The sequence below is a fragment of the Mesoplodon mirus genome (genome assembly GCF_964341445.2).
Source record: "Mesoplodon mirus genome assembly, chromosome: 1".
NCBI lineage: Eukaryota > Metazoa > Chordata > Mammalia > Artiodactyla > Ziphiidae > Mesoplodon > Mesoplodon mirus.
Window position 1 is genome coordinate 27,895,102 of NC_138976.1, and position 23,082 is coordinate 27,918,183.

Below are 23,082 nucleotides of genomic sequence, written 5' to 3' on the forward strand. Positions count from 1 at the left end.
TACAAACACACTTTAAGAAATCTACTTTAATTCCAAGAGATTAATCTAGATTGAACAGTATTATTTTCTACTATTTCTACTTATACAGTAAAGCGAATAGTGAAACAACTTTCACAATACACAACACAGATTTTTATGTTTCTTTTATAAATGTTACCTTATTTGTTATGTAACATATATTTTCATAAATTATTAATGACCTGGTTCCATTAAAAAAAAAGTTTCAGCAAATGTGAAAAGAAAATCTTATTTGTCAATTCATGATGATTAAAAAAAAAGGAGATGATACATCCTTCCACAGAAAAAAGTGGATTTACAGACCAGTTCTGACAGCATTTCACATGGTAAAGTATCAAAATGTCTGATAAGCAGCCCCCTTCTCAGGTGGAAAAAAAATTATTTCAACGTGTTCCTCCTTTAAACTGCTCAGTAACCCCAAGTGATTTTTAAATTGGGAGGCAGATTACTGGCAATAAGTTCGTCAAATTTAGATCTATCCTGAACAGGCACATTATAGAAATCAAGAACATCTCTGACCCTGCACATCTGGTGAAGCCTGGAGTTAGGCACTGCATGGCCCAAGTCATCAGCTAAACATGCCAAGAAGCTGAACTTCAGATGAACATCTTCCAGGGAGATGTCCTGCCAATTGTTAGGAAGAGATGAATCAAAAACTTCTTTGACATGAGATTCCAAACGACCCTGGAGATCTTCGGGTGGTATGTATGTTCGGCTTCGTAAGGGTGGACACACCAGAATAGGTTCTTTCTTCACCTCTTCTACTGTCTCAGCCACCACTGGCTGTTTCTCTTTTCTGGAATGATCAAAAACAAATATGTGAATCTTTAGTTCACTGCATTAAAGAAGTTGACCAACAGAAGACCTAATTTTGCCCATCAATCTAAATCAATATACTGCACACTTACTACTCTTCTGGGCAGTGTTGAGAGAAGAGTCAGATAGGCCCCTGCCCTTGGAAGTTTATAGTTGAACTAAACTGGCACAAAGAGAAAACAAAAACTAATTTCAGATTTTACATGCTATGAGAATTCCCAAGAATGGGTGAAGAAGGTAAATCCTCTGGGATTTCCGGTCCTCCCAGATCCAAACCCAATCTACCTCTCTAACCTCATTTCCCACTAATCTTCTATATACATTCTATGCCTTACCCAAACTAAACTACATTCTGTTTCCCACTTTCCTGATATCACGTTAGCTCAAGTTATAGCCTATCTGAAATAACTATCTTTCATCTCCACTTATAGAAATCTTATTTATCCTCTAAGTCCTGGGACAAAACTCTTCTCTCTCAAGCTTTACTTGATTTCCCCAATCAAGTATAACTGTAAGCTTCTCTGATCTCTCATAGTACTTTTTAAAAATTGAAGTATAAGTGATTTACGTCATGTTAGTTTCAAGTGTACAGTACATTCAGTTTTATATATATATATTCTCTTTCAGATTCTTTTCCTTATAGGTTATTACAAAATAGAGTTCCCTGGGCTTCCCTCGTGGCACAGTGGTTGAGAGTCCGCCTGCCGATGCAGGGGACACAGGTTCGTGCCCTGGTCCGGGAGGATCCCGCATGCCGCAGAGCGGCTGGGCCCGAGAGCCATGGGCGCTGAGCCTGCGCGTCCGGAGCCTGTGCTCCGCAACGGGAGAGGCCCGCGCACCGCAAAAAAAAAAAGAGTTCCCTGTGCTATACATTACATCCTTGTTAGTTACCTGTTTTATATATAGTAGTGTGTAAACGTTAATCCCAACCTCCTAATTTATCCCTCTCCTTCACTTTCCCCTTTGGTAACCATAAGTTTGTTTTCTATGTCTGTAGGTCTATTTCTGCTTTGTAAGTAAGTTCATCTGTATCCTTTTTTTTTTTAAGATTCCACATATATCAGAGCACTGTATATTGCTCTCAGAGCACACTGCATCCTACCTGAGTTTTAATTTTACTTACAGTCTACTTCTCTTACTAGATCAGGGTTTCTCAGCCCAAACATTATTGACATTTTGGACAATTCTTTGTTGTGGGAAGCTATCCTGTTCACTGCAGGTTGCTCAGCAGCATCCCTGGCCTCTACCCACTAAATGCCAGTAGCACTCCTGTCCTCCAGTCATAACAACCAAAAGACATGGTCAAATGTCCCCTGGTGGGCAAAACTGTCCCCGGTTAAGAACCGCTGTGCCAGATTATAAACTCCTGAATACGGAGATCTGTTTATTAATTTTGGGGTCCTTTAAAACTGCTTGTGTAACTATTATTGAGTACATGGGCCAATGTGAAGGAATCTGTCTTGACACATTATTTCAGTGCTTCTATGTACATAAACTAACTCCTGTGTTCTATGGAGTTGGCATCTGATTGGGATTGGTCATCCCTACAGAAATTGGAGGATACCAGAAATGAACAATGTCTAGCCAAGAAAATCGTTTGTAACACTATTCCTCTGTGCCTACTCAAAGACTCTTCCAGCTATTTATCCCTCTTTCTGCATCAATTCTTTACCAAGTTCTCCCTATCTACTAGAGTATCCCCATGACACACAAATATGCTGTAGGATTTCCCATCTTTAAAGGAAATTCTCCCCAGATTCCATGTTCCACTCCAGCTTCCTTTATAACAAAACTTCTCAAAAGAGTTGACTATGCTTATAGTCTCTATTTCCTCACCTCTCATTTTCTCCTCAAACTACTCCAGTCACATCTCATCATAGTGAAATGTAATCTATTCCTTTCATCTCAGTAATTTCTTATACCGGTGTACCTCATCTTATTGCACTTCGCAGATATTGTGTGTTTTTAAAAGCTGAAGGTCTGTGGCAACCCTGCATCAATCAAGTCTACAGGCGCCATTTTTCCAACAGCATTTGCTCACTTCATGTCTGTCACATTCTGGGAATTCACGCAGTACTTCAAACTTTTTTGATATTATTATATTTGTTATGGTGATGACCACTCATCTTTGATTTACTATTGTAACTGTTTTGGGGTGTCACAAACCATGCTGATACAGACAACAAACTTGATTGATAAAATGTTGTGTGTGTTCTGACTGCTCCACCAACTGGTTGTTACCTGGTCTCTCTCCCTCTCCTTGACCTCCCTATTCTGAGTCACAACAATACTGAAATTATGTCAGTTAGTAACGCTTCATCAGCCTATAAGTGTCCAAGTGAAAGGAATAGTTGCACATCTTTTACTTTAAATCAAAAGCTAGAATGATTAAGCTGAGTGAGGAAGGCATGCTGAAAGCCAAGATAGGCTGAAAGCTAGGCCTCTTGGCCAAACAGTCAGCCAAATTGTGAATGCAATGAAAAAGTTCTTGAAGGAAATTAAAAGTGTTACTCTAGTGAACACACAAATGTTAACAAAGCAAAACAGCCTTATTACTGATGTGGATCAAACCAGCCACAATATTCCCTTAAGTCAAAGCCTAATCCAGAGCAAGGCCCCAACTCTATTCAATTCTATGAAGGCTGAGAAAGGTGAGGAAGCTGCAGAAGAAAAGTCTGACACTAGCAGAGGCTGGTTCATGAGGCTTAAGGAAAGAAGCTGTCCCCATAACATAAAAGTGCAGGGTGAAGCAGCAAGTAGAAGTTGCAGCAAGTTATCCAGAAAATCTAGCTAAGATAATGAAGGTGGCTACACTAAACAACTGATCTTCCATGTAGACAAAACAACCTTCTTTTGGAAAATGTCATCTAGGACTTTCATAGCTAGAGAGGAGAAGTCAATGCCTGGCTTCAAAGCTTCAAAGGACAGGTTGACTCTTGTTAGAGACTCATGTAGCTGGTGACTTGAAGTTAAAACCAATGCTCATTTACCATTCTGAAAATGCTAGGGCCCTTAAGTATTATGCTAAATCTACTCTGCTTGTGCTCTATAAATGGAACAACAAAGCCTGGAAGACAGTACATCTGCTTACAACATGGTTTACTGTATATCTGAAGCCCACCGTTGAGACCTACTGTTAGAAAAAAAGATTCCTTTCAAAATATTACTGCTCATTGACAATGCAACTGGTCACCCAAGAGCTCCCTGATGGAGACGTACGAGATTAATGCTGTTTTCACGTGTGCTAACACAACATCCATTCTGCAGTCCACGGAGCAAGGAGTAATTTTTACTTTCAAGTCTTATTAAAGAAATACATTTTGTAAGGCTACAGCTGCCATAGGTAACGATTCCTCTGATGGATCTGGTCAAAGTCAGTTGAAAACCTTCTGGAAATAATTCATCATTCTAGATGCCATTAAGAATATTCGTGGGCCTCCCTGGTGGCGCAGTGGTTGAGAGTCCGCCTGCCGATGCAGGGGATACGGGTTCGTGCCCCGGTCTGGGGGGATCCCATATGCCGCGGAGCGGCTGGGCCCGTGAGCCATGGCCGCTGGGCCTGCGCATCCGGAGCCTGTGCTCCGCAACGGGAGAGGCCACAACAGTGAGAGGCCCGCATACCGCAAAAAGAAAAAAAAAAAAAAAAAAAAAAAAAAAAGAATATTCGTGATTCATGGGAAGAGGTAAAATATCAACATAAACAGGAGTCTGGAAGTTTCTAACCCTCACGGATGACTTTCAGGGGTTCAAAACATCAGTGAAGAAGTAATTGCAAATGTAGTAGAAATAGCAAGAGAACTAGAATTAGAAGTGGACCCTAAAGATGTAACTGAATTGCTGCAATCTCATGATAAAACCCCATCATTGAAGAGTTGCTTCTTATGGATAAGCAAAGAAAATAGTTTCTTGGGATGGAATCTACTCGGGCTAAAGATACTGCGACGATTTTTGAAAAGACAACAAAGGATTTAGAATGTTACAAAAACTTAGTTGATAAAGAAGGCGTAGAGTTTGAGAGAATTGATTCCAATATTTAAAGACATTCTACTGTGGGTAAGATGCTATCAAACAGAATTGCATGCTACAGAAAAGTCATCATTCAAGGAAGAGTCAATCAGTGCCGCCAATTTTGTTGTCTTATATTAAGAAATTGCAAGACACCCCAACCTTCAGCAACCACCACCCTGAACTATCATCAGCCATCAACATCAAGGCAAAACCCTCCACCAGCAAGAAGATTATGACTCTCCAAAGGCTCAGATGATGGTTAGCATTTTTTAGCAATAAAGTATTTTTTTAACTTAAGGCATGTATATTGTTTTCTTAGACATAATGCTATTGCACGTTAAACACACTACAGTACAGTGTAAGCATAACTTTATGTGCACTGGGAAACCAAAAAATTTGTATAACATGCTTTGAGATCCTCGCTTTATTACTGTGGTCTGAAAACAAACCGCAGTACCTCCAAGATACACGTCTGTGCTCTAGTTTTCTTCATAATTTACCACTTTCTGAAATTATATTTGTGCATTTTTTCCTCCGCCATTACATATGCTCTATGAAGACAAAGACTTAGTCTGTCTTGTTAACAACTGTATCCCTCATACCTAGATGCCCAGCATATAGTAGACACTCTAGAAATACTTGTTGAATGAGCGAACGAAACAAACTTGAAGGAGATGTGAAAGATAATAATAAATATTAACCAAAATAGAGGGGAAGCTAATAAATGCATAAGCTGATGATAAAAACCCTTTTGGATTGAAGGAGTTTTTGTTTGAAATCTAAGAGGGCATATATTGTTCCCTAAGGTTCCTACAAATTTTGATGTCCTAACACTGAGTCAAATAGACTTACCTTTACAAAACTCCACATGGTATTGTGGGAAAAGCAGTAGATGGGGAGTTAAGAGGCCTGGGTTCCAGATCCAGCTCTGTCATAAACTTGCTTTCTGACTTTTAGCAAAATACTCCCTTTCTGTGCGGCCTCAGTTTTCTCTTGCCCAGAGTACTTACGCTTTGAGAAGGGATTTTGTTTCCGCTGCTGTATCCTGCTTAGAGAAATACTGGGCCAGGACACCTGTCTAAAAACCATTTGCTGAGTGAATCAATGAACGAACAAAATGAGGAGGTTGCACTTCATCTCTGAATCTTGCTTGTGAAGAAATATACCCCGCAAACGAATTTAGTTCGAGTACTTTCACATTCATGTTCCTGAGCTGCTCGTCCCAAATGAGTCACTTGTTTCCCGACACCACACTACACTCTGTGTCTGGAACACACGGTCAGTACGGTTTACTCAATAAATTAACGAGTGAAGTGGAAGGGTAAGGGGGTGGTAATTCGGTTCTAAGATGAGTAAACTGACGCCAAAAGAAGTGACGCAACCCCACCGCTCGCGGAAACCGGCGCTGAAGCTTCTGAGCTCAGAACCCTCACTCACTTTCCTGCCCCTTCCCTGGTGGCGCAGGATCAGGGTCCCGTCTTAGTTCATCCTTCTCAGTTTCTCTCCTTACTTTCCGTTAGCATGACCCACCGTCTAACCTTCCACTTTACCTGAATCGAGACCAAAATTCTCTGCGTGGCGCCTCTGAGATTATCCACGTGAAGCTTCTTCTGGCAACGCCGGAAACCCAGAGGACCGCCATGTTTCATGAGAGCTTCAAGACAGAGCTCCGCCCCCAGCCGGCAGGGAGGCCACAAGATCAGCCAATCAAATGTAAGCTTAGTGGCAAGTGTTCCCTTTTTTCCTCGGTAAGACTCACCAGAGGCTCCCTCACCCTTTGCACTCCGGGAAGTGTAGTTCGGTAGCCATTGCCGGGGGAGGCTGGACCCAGGAGCTCTCTCGTAGCATGACGGGAGTTGTAGTTGAGGGGCGCCCCGGGAAGGTTCCGGGTGACGCCTTCTGGTCCGGGGGCGGGCGAGCATAGCGTTCTTTGGCTGAAAGCAGCAGGAACTGGCAACCGGGAGGAGGCTCTAGCGAGGCCTGAAAGCGGCGCAGCCAGGCAGGGGAGGGGTTTCGGGGTGGGGGCGGCCAAGTAGCGCATCTGACATGTTGCTGGGGTCGTGACAGCTCGGGGACCGAGGCAGGACCTGGCCAGATCCAGGCTGGAGGCCTCGCTTTCTTCGGGCCTAATCTTCAGCGGCCGGGTAGGCCTTGCCAGAGGCTCCTTTTCGTGCGGCCACCCCGGATTCCTGCCCTGATTTTCTGTCCGAGAGATGGCCTCGCCTAGCCCCCCGCCAGAGCCAAAGGTAAGTCGCCCCTCCGGGTATCCCCGTTCTCTCGCAGTTCCCGAGCTAGGCCGCGCCACCGCCCCCCCACCTCTCGGGTCGCGGTCTTGAGGGCCAGCGCGGTGCAGTGAAGTACCCCCTGGTACACTGGGGTGCCGTTCGCGATCAAACTGACCACTGGCTCCGTTTTTCAAGAGCGACTTGATAAATCAGCTAAAGAAAATTGGTAATGCTCCAAACTATCGTTTTCATTTACGAGTGTTTCCAGGTGAGATATCTTTTTTGATCCTCCCCTGTGTCTTCTGAACCTGCCGAGATGCCTGGACCCAAAGTATACTCTTAGAGAAATTTGAATTGAAACGGGTCTCAAGGCAGTGCTTGTAGAGAATCGAGCGGGGCAGTAAGGTGCAGGAAACTTGGGAAGGCCTTGGGGCAGCTTACTAAAATTCAAATATTAGGGCATAATTAGTAAATCAGAAAGCCTTATCCTTAGGTTCCTCACTACAGAGAACAAAGATCCAGCTCAGTTATCCTCTAATTTGAGGTGCTTGTCTGAATTCTGTCGGTTCCCAGAATTGGGCCCCATTTGGAACTCTTAGTATCATGTTCCTCCTAGCCTACCGGGCCCTGACAAGTGATTGTTTCTGCTACTTTCAGTGGTAGAATTGTCCTTGAGACAAGAACTGACTACAGAAATCATACTGTTTCAGGGGTTGCTGACATTTGAGGATGTGGCTGTGTTTTTTACCCAGGAGGAGTGGGATTATCTGGATCCAGCTCAGAGAAGCCTGTATAAAGATGTCATGATGGAGAATTATGGAAACCTGGTCTCACTGGGTAAGAATCTGCTGTTTCTCTGATTAAAATATCTAAGAAACTATAAGAAATCAGAACACTTGAACTAGCACCGTACCAAACTGATTTGTTCCAAAGTTCTGATTCAAACCTTTCAGCCATGAATTGTTTCCATGACTCTCATCCCTACCGTTCTTGCAATGACCAAAATACAAGCTTTTCTGGCTTCCTATCTTCGTAATCTCATTCCCATATTGCTCTGTACTTTCCCTCCTGGCTCATCCTCCCACTGCTTTCCTCCCACCCCTTTTCACTCTGCCTTCTGGAGCCCCTGTTCCTCTTCACATAATGTTCCCTACCCCTTCTGGCCTTAACTGAAACCTGGCAGTTTCCCAAGGACACCACTTCTCTGGCAGGGGCTGCTTATTCTCCTACATCCTCTTCCTTCCTCTCATCCGTTGTCTCAAGGCTGAAAGGGAAAAATAATTGTTCTCCTAACTTTTCAGTGCTGTTCCCAAAGCATTCGTTTTCCACCTTCAAACACAGTTTCTCTCTTTTGAGGTCTCAGCTGTCTTGCCCTACCCTCTCAATTCCTTTTCACTATCATCTGTCAACTTTTTTTGGTTCCTCACACATAGATTTTGTCACATTTCAGAATCTTCTCTTTGCTAACCCATACCATCGATCATGCTGTCATTACTTCAGCCTCACTGTATCTTGACCATATTGTCTTCAGGGACCCTGCTTTCTATTTTTATTCAGCACCTCACATCAATGATCATACCCTCAATTTTGTCATTACGGGCAAATCTTAAACCCCAATATCTTATACTTTGACCAATATCTTATTTATATTCAGGCAGTAGATGTTTATCGACTATAACTAAACAGGGGTTACCGAAACAGACATGATCTCTGCCCACGTGGAGCTTACTGTAAATTCTTACCTGTCTACTTTTCCTACCAAACCTATTCTTTTTTTTCTTTAATAAATTTATTTATTTATTTATTTATTTTTGGCTACGTTGGGTCTTTGTTGCTGTGGGTGGGCTTTCTCTAGTTGTGGCGAGCAGGGACTACTCTGTTGCAGTGCGCGGGCTTCTCATTGCGGTGGCTTCTCTTGTTGCAGAGCACGGGCTCTAGGCACGTGGGCTTCAGTCATTGTTGCACACGGGTTCAGTAGTTGTGGCTCGCGGGCTCTAGATCACAGGCTCAGCAGTTGTGGCACACTGGCTTAGTTGCTCCGTGGCATGTGGTATCTTCCTGGATCAGGGATTGAACCCGTGTGCCCTGCATTGGCAGGCGGAGTCTTAACCACTGCCCCACCACGGAAGTCCAAACCTATTTATTCTTAATCTTTCCTGTTCCTTGACTTCTTTTTTCCCCCAGGCTCTCGATCCCCTCCTGACTTCACCTCCTTATCTAATCCATGGACCTATATATAAAATGATCACCAGCATGCTCTCTTGCCACCTTGTCATTATGTTCTACCCATTCTGCAAACTTCAAATCCTGTACTGATTATAAAATCTGCCTTGTCTTTTCTCCTACCTGAGTTGCTAAACACAGCAAGAGAAATTTTTTATCCGAACGGATTGGTGCCCTGTATATATACATGATTTTTCTTTCTTCTAGTCTCCACTGGGTTTTCATATTTCAGCAAATTTTTTATCATTGATTTGCTCATGCCCCTGTTCCTTTTAGTGACTATTCCAAAAACTTAGAGAGTTTTCCTTGGGTCCATCACTCAGTGGTGGACCTCACCTTCTGTTTCACAGAGAAGATAGTGGCCACTACACATGAACTCTCAAGTTTTCTGCCCCTCATTGCACACTTAAGGTTGCCTATGTTCTCACATTCTCCAAGAATTTATCAGTCTTTTTTTTTCTTATAGTTTCAGTCTATTCTTTCTCCCCTGGTCACTTTATTCTGATGATAGATATGTTCGTGGCTCTAGAACTCCCCTTTGAGCCACAGTCTCTCTTGCTGCTCCCTGTAACCTACTACTTGTTTGCTTCACAGCCAGATTTTTGTAAGAGTAGTTAAGGTGTGTTCTCTACTTCTTTACCTCCCATTATCTCTAATCCCCTTTTTGTGCCTCTACCACTTGCCTTCAGTTGTTTAACATTGGTCTGTAATAACCCAATTATCAAATGCAGTAGACTCTTTTTGGACTGTATTTAATTCTTCTCTATAGATATTTGAAACTTTTTATTGCTTTCTTCTATTGCCTTGCATTCTCAGACTTCCTCTCAGACTATGTACCTTCTTTGGCAGACCTTATTTACACTCAGGTCATCAGCTACTGCTATGTGATGGTAAGTCCCAAATCTTAATCTCTACTTAAGAGAGGCAGTATGGAGACTAACTGTCCAAGTAAAAAATCCTGATTCCACCACTTACTAGCCTTGTGTTTTAACCTTTCTGTGCCTGTTTCTTTTTTTTTTAATATAAAATGGAAATCATAATAGCACTTACCTCTTAGGATTATTATGAGCATTAACTCAGTTAATATATGTAAAGCATTTAGGACACTGACCAGCATGTAGTAAGTACAATATAAGTGTCAATTGTTATCTTCATCATAGTCATTATCTTCTCTGTTGAACTCCAACTTCTTAGTCATCTCCTTTTGAAGACCACATAAATAACTCAGATAATCCACTAAGATTTCAAGGGCCTCCTCTTCAGAATTAAGTACTCCTTTCTCTGTGCTATCTTGTATACGCTTCCATTGTTGAATTTATTTCAGTGTACTATAATCATTATGTTATTTCTCTAAACAGACTGATCTTCAAGAGGACAGAAACTTTTTTTTTTTTTTTTTTTTGGCGGTACGCGGGCCTCTCACTGTTGTGGCCTCTCCCTTTGTGGAGCACAGGCTCCGGATGCGCAGGTTCAGCGGCCATTGGCTCACAGGCCCAGCCGCTCCGCAGCATGTGGGATCTTCCAGGATCAGGGCACGAACCCGTGTCCCCTGCATCGGCAGGCGGACTTTCAACAACTGCACCACCAGGGAAGCCCTGTAACTGTATTTTTTTTTTCATTTGATTTCTCCAGCACTTAGCACAGAGCCAGGCATGTATTATATGCTTCTTAAATATTTGGGTGACTGAGTGAATATAATTAAGACTCAGTATCTTTTGATAAAATTATTGCATTAGCCTGTAAACTAGCCCTGTGCTTCCAGTCTCCCTTTATTCTAATATGTTCTCTTTACTGCCACCGAAGTGATTTTGTGTTAGTTAACTGCTTATAACTTTTGGTGATTTCTGACAGCTTAAAGGATAAAAATCTTAATTTTTTGTCCTACATACTAGCACCTCGTTATACAGCCCCTGCCTAGCTTTCTAGCCTCATCTGTTATTTCCAGAATACCACTTCAGTCTCCAGCCATGTCAGGCTAGGTATTTTTTTCCATTTAGCTATGGTATCTCTGAGTCACTGACAGCTTTTTCCACCCATATGGTGCCCTGGTTGATAATACCAGGCAAATGCCCAGCCTTGCCTGTGCCTAGTACTGTAAAATGGCAGTGAGCCCATCTGTGATCTCCTACTTTTAGGCTGTCTTCTTTACTGTAGCTGAAATGCAGCTTTTCATCAGTTATTATTTCTCCCCCCACAACCTTTTCGTCCTCCTCTGTAAACTCTATATCCATCCCCTTGATGAGTGCTCCCTTGATGAGAGATTACAATTATTAAACTATTCCACTATAGTGTTCTCCCCCACTTCATCCTGTTGCTCTACTTAACACAACTCATCTCGCTTTGTAATTTTGCCTCTTCAGTCATACCTATCCTTTCTATTTTTCTTTAAAAACTTTAGGAACTATATTGATGATACAGCTGACAGCTTGATCTCTTAGTTCTTGATCTTTCAGTTCTTTCAGCTGAGATAGACTTCTTTGGTTTTAATGACTTATATCCAGACAACTTGAGCCAGATTGGACCTTGACAGAATTGGGAATTGCTGTACCTATAAGACCTTAAACTCACTGTTTTCCTCCTTTAATTATAGTCTCTTTCCAATTATTTGTTCAACTACTCATTCATTCGATAAATAATTATAAAGCACTGTGCTAGGCCTAGGAATGCAAGTCCTTCCCCACTCTCTCATTCTTTTACCTAGAAAACTGAGAGGCAACTGTCTACTCTAGAAAAATTAGCTATGACCAGAGGATGTGAACATACAAGCACAGCAGATACCTCAGAAAGTGGTTATAGCTACCAAGCCCAGGTCTAATGGCTAGTCATTTCTAGGCTGCCATATGTGGAAGCCTAGACTCACTTATTTTACCTGTCTTTCTGTTTGACCTATTTGTTTTCATGCCAGTGCCTCTGTTTTATTTACTTCAGCAATACAGTATATTTCATGTCTGGTAAGATTAAGTCACTCATATTCTCTTTCAGGGTATACAGTTGACCTTTGAACAACACAGATTTGAAATGCTTGAATTCTCTTATACATTATTTTTTTTCACTAAATACGTAGTACAGTACTACACAGTCTGTGGTTGGTTGAATCCACAGGTGCAGAACCATGGATATGGAGGGCCAACTGTAAAGTTACATGTGGATTTTCAACAGTGTGGAGGGTCAGTGCCCCTAACCCTCATGTTGTTCAAGGGTCAACTGTACTTAACTAGTTTTCTGCATTCTTCTGGTTGAAATTTAGATTACTTGGGGTTTTTTAACTGGCTCGTGGGATTTTTGTTGGAATACAGTTAGGTTTGTTGGTTGGTTTGGGAAGAAATAAGATCCTTATAATGTTGAATCTCTTTAGCAATTTGGTTGACTCTATTTAATTGTCTATGTCCTTTAGAAAAATTGTATGGATTATTTTTATGAATATTGCATTTCTTGTAGATACATTCCTAGGTTTTATGGGTTTTATTATCATGAAGAGCATATTCTATTTTTCTATAATATTTACTAACTGGTTATTCTTGGTAGTAAGAACCAGTATTTGTTTTATATGTCAGTCCTGTCATCACTATTATATTTCATTTAATTCTTTTAGGAATTTTGGGCAGGCATTCATATCATCTGCAAATAATGTAATTTTGTATTATTCCTTTGAGTAAAACCCTGGAACAATATCCACTGGGTAAGCATTATGAAGAAATTTTACCTTCTCAAAAAGAACTTACAATCCAATGGAAAAGACAAACAGTTAAAAGTACAGTGTAATAATACTATAATGCAGTCGTGGACAAGGGCTGGTGATCAAAAACAGAGCGCTTAAATCATCTATTGGACTAAGTGAAGGCTTAATACAGGAACTGTTGCTTTGCACTGAATCTTAAAGAGAAACCAAGAGTTTCCCAAGTAAACAATGTTGGTGGACATTTCATAAATGAGATATGCCAAGAAATGGCATAAAAGACTAAAGCACAAGCAATTTGCCGCTTGAAGTGTGAGAGCATGGGTAGGAGGGTGAATTAAAGCTTAAGAGACCTCATGAAGTGCTGAGCATCATTGTGTAAAGAGATTTGATTTGATTTTAGAGATAATGGAGTGCTAGTGAATCTATAGGTGGTGACATGATTAGAATTCCATTTTATGAAAACCTCTCTCGATTCAGTGAAATAGATACAGCCTTAAGACAAGAGCCAAGGATTATTAGATGGCTTTTGCAATAATCCAAGGAAAACAGAGAGAGAAGGCAAATGCTAAAGAGTAGAATCATTGATTTTGGTGATTGATTAATGGTAAGAAAAAGGGAGAAATCTAGGATGATTTCCTGCTTTGGGACTTTAGTGTGATGGACAGTGATGCCTCTCAAGGGAAGATGATTAGAGGTGGAGACAGACATGACAGCAAATGATGATGGTCATGTTAATTGTGAGCTCTTTTTGAGACATTTAAGTGGCAGTATTCAGAGGGTGTGTATATAGAGCAAGATAAGGATGTAAACATGGGTAACAATAACCTTAAACAGTTGACAAAGGAAGAGAAATACATGAGGGAAATGTATTAGAAAAGGGCAAAGGAAAGAAGTAGGGAGGGAACTAGAATGTAATAGCACAGAAACAAAAACAGTGTCAAGAAACAGGAATAGCCCACAGTATCAGATGCTGCTGAGTAAAATAAGGACTAAATATGTCCATTGTATTTGTTACTTGAAAGTCATTGGTGATTTAATGAGAAGTTTCTCTAGATTCTGGAAACAAATCAGATTTTATAAAACAGAGTAGACTGAATGGAACGAGGTTGGTCATTGAAAACATAGGAAACGGAGAGGTACAGTGTTAAGATTTTTTTCAAAGCTTGGATTTCATCTAGAAAAGGATTTCAGGTTTCAGGATAAAGTTGGATATATTTGTATGTTGGTAGGAAGGTGTCAATGGAGAATACAGATTGAAGAAAGAGGAAGAAATGGTAATAACTGAACAAGTGCCCAGAGGCAAGTGGGATCAAGAGAGAGTAGATGAATTAGCCTTGGATAAGAATGGGATATATCTTCATGTACCACTGAAGGTAATTTTATAGGTAGGAGGTAGAATGGTGAGGGAGTTCTCATACTTTTTCATTGAGTGAAAGAAAACACAGTGTACTGAAAGTGAATTTGAGAGAAAGCACTGTAAGTAGACTTAGGCAGAAATAAAGTTTCTTAGGGGAATAAGAAGAAGTTTTTTTGGAATAAAATAATGACTGAAGTAAGTGAAAAGAAAATTCAAAGATGACTCCACAGTTAGAAGACTACAAAATTGAAAGAAAGAGGAAGTCTAAAAAGGGAAATTGTTTAGGGCCAAATATAAATTTGGTGGTGATGCAGTCTTCTCGTGGAGTTATCCAACAGGCAGCAAGAGACAGAAAATCAGGAAAGAAGTCAGAGGCAGACTTAAGTGTCCTCTATGCTGCTCTGTTATATCATAGACCATTATGTTATCTTTCTTCCAACGCATGCAAGATTATCATTTCTCAGATGTCATGCAGACTCTCAGTTGGAAGTAGATGGTTCCAACTTGTGTCTTATATCTTTAAAGGCATGAGAATTATGTATACTTGAAGAATGTAGTATTTGTGGTAGGTGAAGTCATAAGCTACCACAGACTGTTCTTTTTCTTAGTTTCTTCCATTAGCTCTAACCGTGTTCTTTTTGGTTTTTTCCCTGTTTTTCTATATCATAGAGTCCATGTCACTTCAACCCAGTTTTTTAAAAGCCATTTGTCTCTTGATGTAGGAGCTATTTTACTTAATATTTTCTTTACCATATTATATTCTTTCCCCATTTTTACTTGTCACCCATTCCATTTGGTAGGGGGCTTCTTGCCTTATCTCTAAATCCTAACTCAGTATACAATGCCTGGAATGCTTTTGATCACAATAAATAAATTATTAATGAATGAATTGTTGTTTCCCCTGGTTTTTGTCTTTTATCCTTCTCAGCATCATTTTATGTGTTCTTTCCTGTACGTTATTTGGTTTATTCACATTCCCATAATGCTACCTCATCCTAAATTTTCCTGAACCTACTGTTTTCTTCCCATGTTATCCTTTCTTCCTTGATAGGCTAGTTTATCCTTCCACTACTTGTTTTACATCTTTGTTTGCCCATCTTACCTTGCATAATTCATTGTTGATTTATCAGCCCTTCCTCCTTTCTCCTGCTGATGCATTTTGTGCCTCGTAAACACTCTTTTCATACCCTTTCTCCAAGAAAAACATTTCATTTTATCAGATAACTAATACTAAATATTTATATAGCTTGTACTGTTTGCCAGGTAGTTCTAAATGCTTTATGTATATGAACTAATGTAATCATCACAAGGATTCTGTGATGTAGTAAACTACATTTTATGCACATGGTAGATCATTTACCTTAATTATCTCATTTTTCTGACAGTTTCTCCTTGCTGGCAAGAGCTAGGCTGATGTTTCTATTTTCCATTTATCATTCCAGATGTTTTGAACAGAGATAAGGATGAGGAGCCAACTGTGAAACAAGAAATTGAGGAAATTGAGGAAGTGGAACCACAGGGTGTAATAGTTACAAGAATCAAAAGTGAAATTGACCAGGATCCTATGGGTAGAGAAACCTTTGAACTTGTTGGTAGGTTAGATAAACAGAGAGGAATCTTCTTATGGGAAATACCAAGGGAATCTTTGACCCAGGAACAAAGAATGTTCAGAGGAAACACTAGCATTATCCGTAAGAGACCAAATTCAGAAGAGAAATGTCATAAATGTGAAGAATGTGGAAAGGGTTTTGTCCGCAAGGCTCATTTCATTCAACATCAAAGGGTCCATACGGGAGAAAAACCTTTTCAATGTAATGAATGTGGGAAAAGTTTCAGTCGCAGTTCATTTGTTATTGAACATCAGAGAATTCACACTGGGGAAAGGCCCTATGAGTGTAATTACTGTGGAAAAACCTTTAGTGTGAGCTCAACCCTTATTAGACATCAGAGAATCCACACTGGAGAGAGACCCTATCAGTGTAACCAATGTAAACAGAGTTTCAGCCAGAGAAGAAGCCTTGTTAAACATCAAAGGATTCACACAGGTGAGAAACCCCATAAATGTAGTGACTGTGGGAAAGCCTTCAGTTGGAAGTCACACCTGATTGAACATCAGAGAACTCACACTGGTGAGAAACCCTATCACTGTACCAAATGTAAGAAAAGCTTTAGTCGAAATTCATTACTTGTTGAACATCAGAGAATTCACACTGGGGAAAGACCCCATAAATGTGGTGAATGTGGGAAAGCCTTTAGATTAAGTACATACCTTATACAACACCAAAAAATCCACACTGGTGAGAAGCCTTTTCTTTGTATTGAATGTGGGAAAAGCTTCAGTCGGAGCTCATTCCTTATTGAACATCAGAGGATCCATACAGGTGAAAGACCTTATCAGTGCAAAGAGTGTGGGAAAAGCTTCAGTCAACTTTGCAACCTTACTCGCCATCAGAGAATTCACACAGGGGACAAACCCCATAAATGTGAGGAATGTGGAAAAGCCTTTAGTAGAAGCTCAGGTCTTATTCAGCATCAGAGAATCCACACCAGAGAGAAGACTTATTCATACAATGAAACCAAGGAAAGTTTTGATCCAAATTGCAATCTTATTATACAGCAGGAAGTCTACCCTAAGGAAAAATCTTATAAATGTGATGAATGTGGGAAAACTTTTAGTGTCAGTGCTCATCTTGTACAACATCAAAGAATCCACACTGGTGAAAAGCCCTACCTATGTACTGTATGTGGGAAAAGCTTCAGTCGGAGCTCATTTCTTATTGAACATCAGAGAATCCACACTGGTGAGAGACCCTACCTGTGCAGACAGTGTGGCAAAAGTTTTAGTCAACTCTGTAATCTTATTCGACATCAGGGTGTTCACACAGGTAATAAACCCCATAAATGTGATGAATGTGGGAAGGCCTTTAGCCGGAACTCAGGCCTTATTCAGCATCAGAGAATACACACAGGAGAAAAACCTTATAAGTGTGAGAAGTGTGACAAAAGTTTCAGTCAACAGCGCAGCCTTGTCAACCATCAGAAGATCCATGCAGAGGTGAAAATTCAAGAAACCCATGAATGTGATGCTTGTGGGGAAGCCTTCAATTGCCATATATCTCTTATTCAGCATCAAAAATTGCACACTACATGGATGCAGTAAACGTAGAGAAATACTTAAGCTTGGTTTGACTTGAGACCAGCACCCAAGTGCAGTTTCAGTATGGCTCAACGTGAGTCAAGATTTAGTGATAAAGCAGGTTCTCTTTGGCCTCAGGCAAATGGTTTCTGAAGGTTCTGTGAATAATAGGCAGCTGCCCACAGGCAGTTGAAGACTTCCATTACTCTTTGTTTTGACGATCATAGAGAAAGACTCCGTAATTTAAGCATCTTTCTTTTACAAATCTTTCAGCAGAGAGGTTAAACCCAGGTTCAGAGCACTTAGTTATAATTAATAAAGGGAGAAGAAACAAAGTTACATTGGCATAAGGGAGTTGGAAGCAGCTGATGTTAGAAAACTAGCATAATTGCTCAGAGTCTTCTGGCACCATAATATATGGTGGTTCTTTCAGTTCCATGATATGTTTGGCTATGCATGCCAAGTCCAATAATTAAGCATATGCTTAAGTTTTCAAGGAAACAAAACCCCCATTTTTAAAAAAAGTGGCATCCAAAGCTTTTGTCATTGTCTAATCCAGTTGTTTGGCATGTGGGTTAAAGGCAGTTCCAATGCCATGTGGTTCCCAGATCTGTGAAATGAGTGGACCATTAATTTTACATATAAAGTAAATGTACAGATTATGTAATTAACAAACCTAGCAAAGGTGTTACCAAGGAGCCTTTGGGAGTGCCTTTTCTTTTTTCCCAAGATGGGCCCTAAAACGTGGAGGAAGACACTGTTCTTTTTGTGCCCTCCAATCTGTGAAAGATATTTGTAGTCCTAGACAAATTAAATCTTATTCCTCCATTACCAGTAGCATGTGAAAGTGTAAATATTTTGATTACCAAGAGTTGGAAATAAAAAGACCTGGAGTCTATGCTAGGAAGCTGAGGTATTTTGGTATTGCTTTGATTTTTATGGTAACTAGACTTTGCATGCAATTTTAAAATCCTTATTTCTGGTTCTAGGGCTTCCTTAGTTAATGGTTATTATAAACCTATTCATCTCTTCTAATCATTAAACCTGTTTTGTTTTTTGCTTTGTGTAAGAGTTATTTGTTACTCTAGTGTAAAATCTATCCTGTCAAATATATTACAGCATTTAAAAATTAGAATCAAGGATTTAAAGGAAACTGCTCTCACTTGTTCTACCTCTGACTCATTACCTTTTCTGGGATAGTTCAGTTAAGGTTAAATCCAGGTTCTTTAGTTCCTGAGTATATAATTCCAAATCACCAGGACTCGGTAATTCTAATTTCCTAATAGTTTAAGCAAAAGACCTCACTTTCGACTATAACCGAGACATTCTAAACATCACCTCCAAACTTTCATCTTCCCATCTCTGAATATGTGCGTATGTGTGTGTGCATGCACACGTAAATGTGGATGTTATGGTATGTGTAGAAATACACCTCTCTGTACACTTCCTTATTCACATTAAGTACTCATAGTTACGATACAGTTAACTTTTCAAAACAGAGTTTGTAACTCAGTGAAAAGTACAAAAGGTAGCTGATAATGCACTTAATTTTTCAATAAAATTATATCCTCCTGCCCTAAATCTCCCTGTTTTACTTGTTCTGCACCAGTGGTTCCCCAGCCCAGAGTCACAACTAATAATGAGGTTCTTAGAAATCCAGAGATGGAATCCTGTGTTTTGAAAAACCTAACACAAAGTGTATGTTTTCACTGCATGCACACGAAAACATTTCTCTGCTTTTTGCTGAAATTGCATTGTATCATGTATGACTGTCTTGCTGAGCAGAAGTTCTGGCTGTTGACCCCACTGTAATTTGGGGCCATGGTCATTTGAGATATTCCTAAAAGTACATAATTTTTAACATCCTTGAATGTGAATCTGGAGTGACAGCTGCAAACTCCAGTAACAGCGAAACAGTTCTTGCTTATGTATACAATTCATTGGCTGTAAAAAGCATAGCCAAAAAAGGTGATTTTTTTTAAAGCAAGTACACTGCAGTATACACTCCTATTTTACAAGAAAAAGATAGAAATGTGTGGAGGACTTTAGAGAGGGATATGAAGTGCCTAGAAGATGAGGGAAGGAGAAAGTTAAGTCTTTCAAGAGGAAATAATGCCTAAGATGAGACTAAAAGACATGTACCAGGAAAGATGAATACTGTCTGAAGAAGCTGTGAGAGGATCTGGTAGCTACAGAGTGAACTGATTGTTTGGTGATGGGAATGTGGCAGGAGGTAAGGTGCCCATAAACAAGAGTTGTAGTGCTCAAGAGATAGGACTTGATTTCTCCTGAAATCCTGTGGTAATGTTTTCCTTGTAGGTAAGTGTGGTGTGTATAAGAAAAGGATGCATTTTAAGAATATAGCTCAGTGAATTTCCACAACTAAACCTCTATATAACTGGTACCCAGCTTAAATATTACTGGTACCCCAGATTTTTCCCTTATGTACCTTTCCAAATACTACACACACAACACACATCTTGTGGTGCCTCCATTTTAACTCAAGAGACAATGTGGAAGTGAATAGGAGGGAAAAAATTGGCTCTTGACCTTTTTAAGATCTGGGGATCTTAACCTCAGGAAGTTGCACAAAGTAAGCATTCAAGGGCCTGTGGTTTCCATGTTAACTTCAAGAGTCTCTTAAGAGTAGTACTACTGAGAGACTGTGGTGTCTTTAAGGCAGTGGGAATGAAAGGAGATGAACTTGAGAAATACAGAGTAAGACCTGATTGCTAATTGGATGAGGAAGGTGAAAAAGAGTAAAGATTCAAGGTGGGTTTGGGTGGTTGGTATTCTTACTAAAAGGGTGGGGGAGGACAGTGCACCTGGTATGGAGTAAGGAATTAATTACTAAAATTTTGAGCATGTAATGTTTGGCTTATCTGTGAGAGACATGTCTGAAGATAATTGGAGATGTGGACATGGTGCACAGGGACGATCTAGGTTAGAAATTGATTTAGGAATCCACCAACTGAACACAGAACTGAACACAGAACTGAATTTTAGAACACAGAACTGAATTAAGTAAGATTTAAGGAAAGAATAAAGCAAGAAAAGAAATCCAGAGATGGAATCCTGAGGCCCACTCTTGTTTAGTGGATGGGCAAGATTCAAAGGAGACAGGAACAGCCAGAAGTATCAAAAACCCAGTACATAGTGATAACTAGGAAAGTGACCTAGAAGAGTGCTGCAGAGACATCAAAGAAAGGTTGAAGAGTGTCCTTTAGATTGGATTATTAGAAAGTCATTAATGAGTACTATAAGAACAGCTTCTGAAATTGGGAAGGGCCAGTTTTCAGGGGCTTAAATAGTGTCTGAAGGGTGTAGATCATCAATTCTCAAATACTATCAATTCATGGTGAAAAGTTTACTATTCTACATTCAAATGGTAAAAACAAGGACAATAGAGTAGCTTTGTAAAAAAAGCTAAATTGAGGGCTTCCCTGGTGGCGCAGTGGTTGGGAATCCGCCTGCCAATGCAGGGGACACGGGTTCGTGCCCGGGTCCAGGAAGATCCCACATGCCGTGGAGCGGCTGGGCCCGTGAGCCACGGCAGCTGAGCCTGCGCGTCCAGAGCCTCTGCTCCACAATGGGAGAGGCCACAACAGTGAGAGGCCTGCACACCACAAAAAAAAAAAAAAAAAAAAGCTAAATTGATTCAAGAACTTAATCTTTTTCTGAAATAATGCCCCCCTTTTAAAATAAAAAAGTCCTTTCATGAAATAATAGTAATTTTGGCCTGTTGAATGTATGTCTTTAGTTAAAAAAAATGGCAATCCTTTTTTGATTATTCGTCTTGATTTTACTGGTCTGTAAAAGGGAATAAAAAGTAGATTGTGAATATGAGGAGGGATATAGACCAAGATTAAAGAGAAAAAGTATTTTTCCATTCTGAATAGATAGCCAGTTGAGGGAGAAGTTGAAGATAAAGGAGAGCAGATGGAAACTGACTGAGTTATTAGATAAGCAAAAATGAATTTTAGCACTAATGGAAGGATTTACTATGAAGGCTTTCTTCCTCCCATTTGGGAGAAAAGGAAAGAGGACAGATTTAGTGTCTGGGGGAAGGGGAAGAAATAGAATACACTTGAGATGACCCATTTCCAAAAAATAGTCAAATTCGTGTTTTGAGAGTCAGGGAAGGAGAGGGGTGGCCACCATGAGGGGTAGAGTTGGGAGCCTTGTCAATAGTAAAAGTTTGGAGGAGCAATTAGGGACAGTGGAAGAGAGAACCAAACAAAAACTTGGGGAGGGCTTGTGGGGTTTTGTTTAGGGCCCCACTAAAGTAAAAGGCTGAACTTTTAATGGCATTACTCAAATTCCTTATGTGAATTAACACATGGAACAATTTTGAAAGAAAATTAGGGTTAAAGTAGATGAAGCAAAATATTAATTAGTATATGTTTTGGGGTTCTCCGGAGAAACAGAACCAATAAACCAATAGGATGGATGGATGGATAGATAGATAGATAGATAGTAAGAATTGGCTCATGTGATTATGCAGTACAAGAAGTCCCATGGTATGCTGTTCATAAGCTGGAAAACTGAAAGCCAATGATGTAATTCAATCTGAGTCCAAAGGAGCTTAAGAACCAGGAGCGTTGATGTCCAAGGACAGAAGATGCATGCCCGACTTGGGCAGAGAACAAATTTGACCTCATTCATTTTTGATTCAGACCTCAACAAATTGGATAATGCACATCAGCATGGTTGAGGGCAATCTTCTTTACTCAGTCTAAGGACTTAAATACAAATCTCTTTCAGAAACACCCTCAACAGACACACCCCAAAACAATGTTTCACCGACATCCCTTAGTCTAGTGGAGTTGAAACATAAAATTAGCCATCACAGTAGGTAACAGTTTAAAATGAGCAGGTGGAGAGGGTGTGGAGAAAAGGGAACCCTCTTGCACTGCTGGTGGGAATGTAAACTGAAACAGCCACTGTGGAGAACAGTATGGAGGTTCCTTAAAAGACTTAAAATAGAACTACCATACGACCCAGCCATCCCACTACTGGGCATATACCCTGAGAAAACCATAATTCAAAAGGACACATGTATCCCAATGTTCATTGCAGCACTATTTATAATAGCCAGGTCATGGAAACCACCTAAATGTCCAACAACAGATGAATGGCTAAAGAAGATGTACATACATACAATGTAATGTTACTCAACCATAAGAAGGAATGAAACTGGGTCATTTGTAGAGATATGGATGGGCCTAGAGTCTGTCATACAGAGTGAAGTAAGCCAGAAAGAGAAAAACAAACATCATATATTAACACATTTATGTGGAATCTAGAAAAATTGTACAGATGAACCTATTTGCAGGGCAGGAATAGAGATGTAGATGTAGAGAACGGACATGTGGACACGGGGGGAAAGGGAGGGTGGGATGAAATGGGAGATTAGGACTGACCTATCTGCACTACCATGCGTAAAATAAATAGCTAGTGGAAACACACTATAAAGCACAGGAAGCTCAGCTTGATGCTCTGTGACGACCTAGATGGGTGGGATGTGGAGTGGGGGGTGGGAGGGAGGTCCAAGAGGGAGGGGATATAGGTATACATATAGCTGATTCACTTCATTGTATGGCAGAAACTAACACAACAT

At 40.3% G+C, this 23,082-nt stretch overlaps 2 protein-coding genes across 5 annotated transcripts; one reads left to right on the forward strand and one right to left on the reverse strand.

The window, feature by feature from the left end:
• Positions 1 to 17: 17 nt before the first annotated feature.
• On the reverse strand, positions 18 to 6,484 carry MRPL50 (mitochondrial ribosomal protein L50; the record flags this gene model as incomplete). The annotated part of the gene is made up of 2 exons (XM_082627540.1): positions 18 to 814; positions 6,393 to 6,484. The coding sequence occupies 2 exons, from the start codon at positions 6,482 to 6,484 to the stop codon at positions 427 to 429; spliced, it is 480 nt and encodes a 159-aa protein (XP_082483666.1). The 3' UTR covers positions 18 to 426.
• Positions 6,470 to 18,520, forward strand: ZNF189 (zinc finger protein 189). Of its 4 annotated transcripts, XM_082627464.1 has the most exons (4): positions 6,470 to 6,555; positions 6,910 to 7,088; positions 7,778 to 7,904; positions 15,769 to 18,520. In XM_082627464.1, the coding sequence occupies exons 2-4, from the start codon at positions 7,056 to 7,058 to the stop codon at positions 17,484 to 17,486; spliced, it is 1,878 nt and encodes a 625-aa protein (XP_082483590.1). In that variant the 5' UTR covers positions 6,470 to 6,555; positions 6,910 to 7,055; the 3' UTR covers positions 17,487 to 18,520. The 4 variants fall into 4 exon arrangements, with proteins under 4 accessions (XP_082483590.1, XP_082483589.1, XP_082483591.1 ...); XM_082627463.1 differs by lacking the exon at positions 6,470 to 6,555 and having other exon boundaries at positions 6,566 to 7,088; XM_082627465.1 differs by lacking the exon at positions 6,470 to 6,555 and having other exon boundaries at positions 6,567 to 7,088; positions 7,820 to 7,904.
• Positions 18,521 to 23,082: the final 4,562 nt, after the last annotated feature.

What these genes read in the sequence shown, in the direction of transcription:
- ZNF189 (XM_082627464.1), top strand. Translation starts at nt 7,056, where the DNA reads ATGGCCTCGCCTAGCCCCCCGCCAGAGCCAAAG. An exon ending in GCCCCCCGCCAGAGCCAAAG is followed by an intron (nt 7,089 to 7,777) that starts GTAAGTCGCCCC and finishes ATACTGTTTCAG; the next exon opens with GGGTTGCTGACATTTGAGGA. An exon ending in TGGAAACCTGGTCTCACTGG is followed by an intron (nt 7,905 to 15,768) that starts GTAAGAATCTGC and finishes TTATCATTCCAG; the next exon opens with ATGTTTTGAACAGAGATAAG.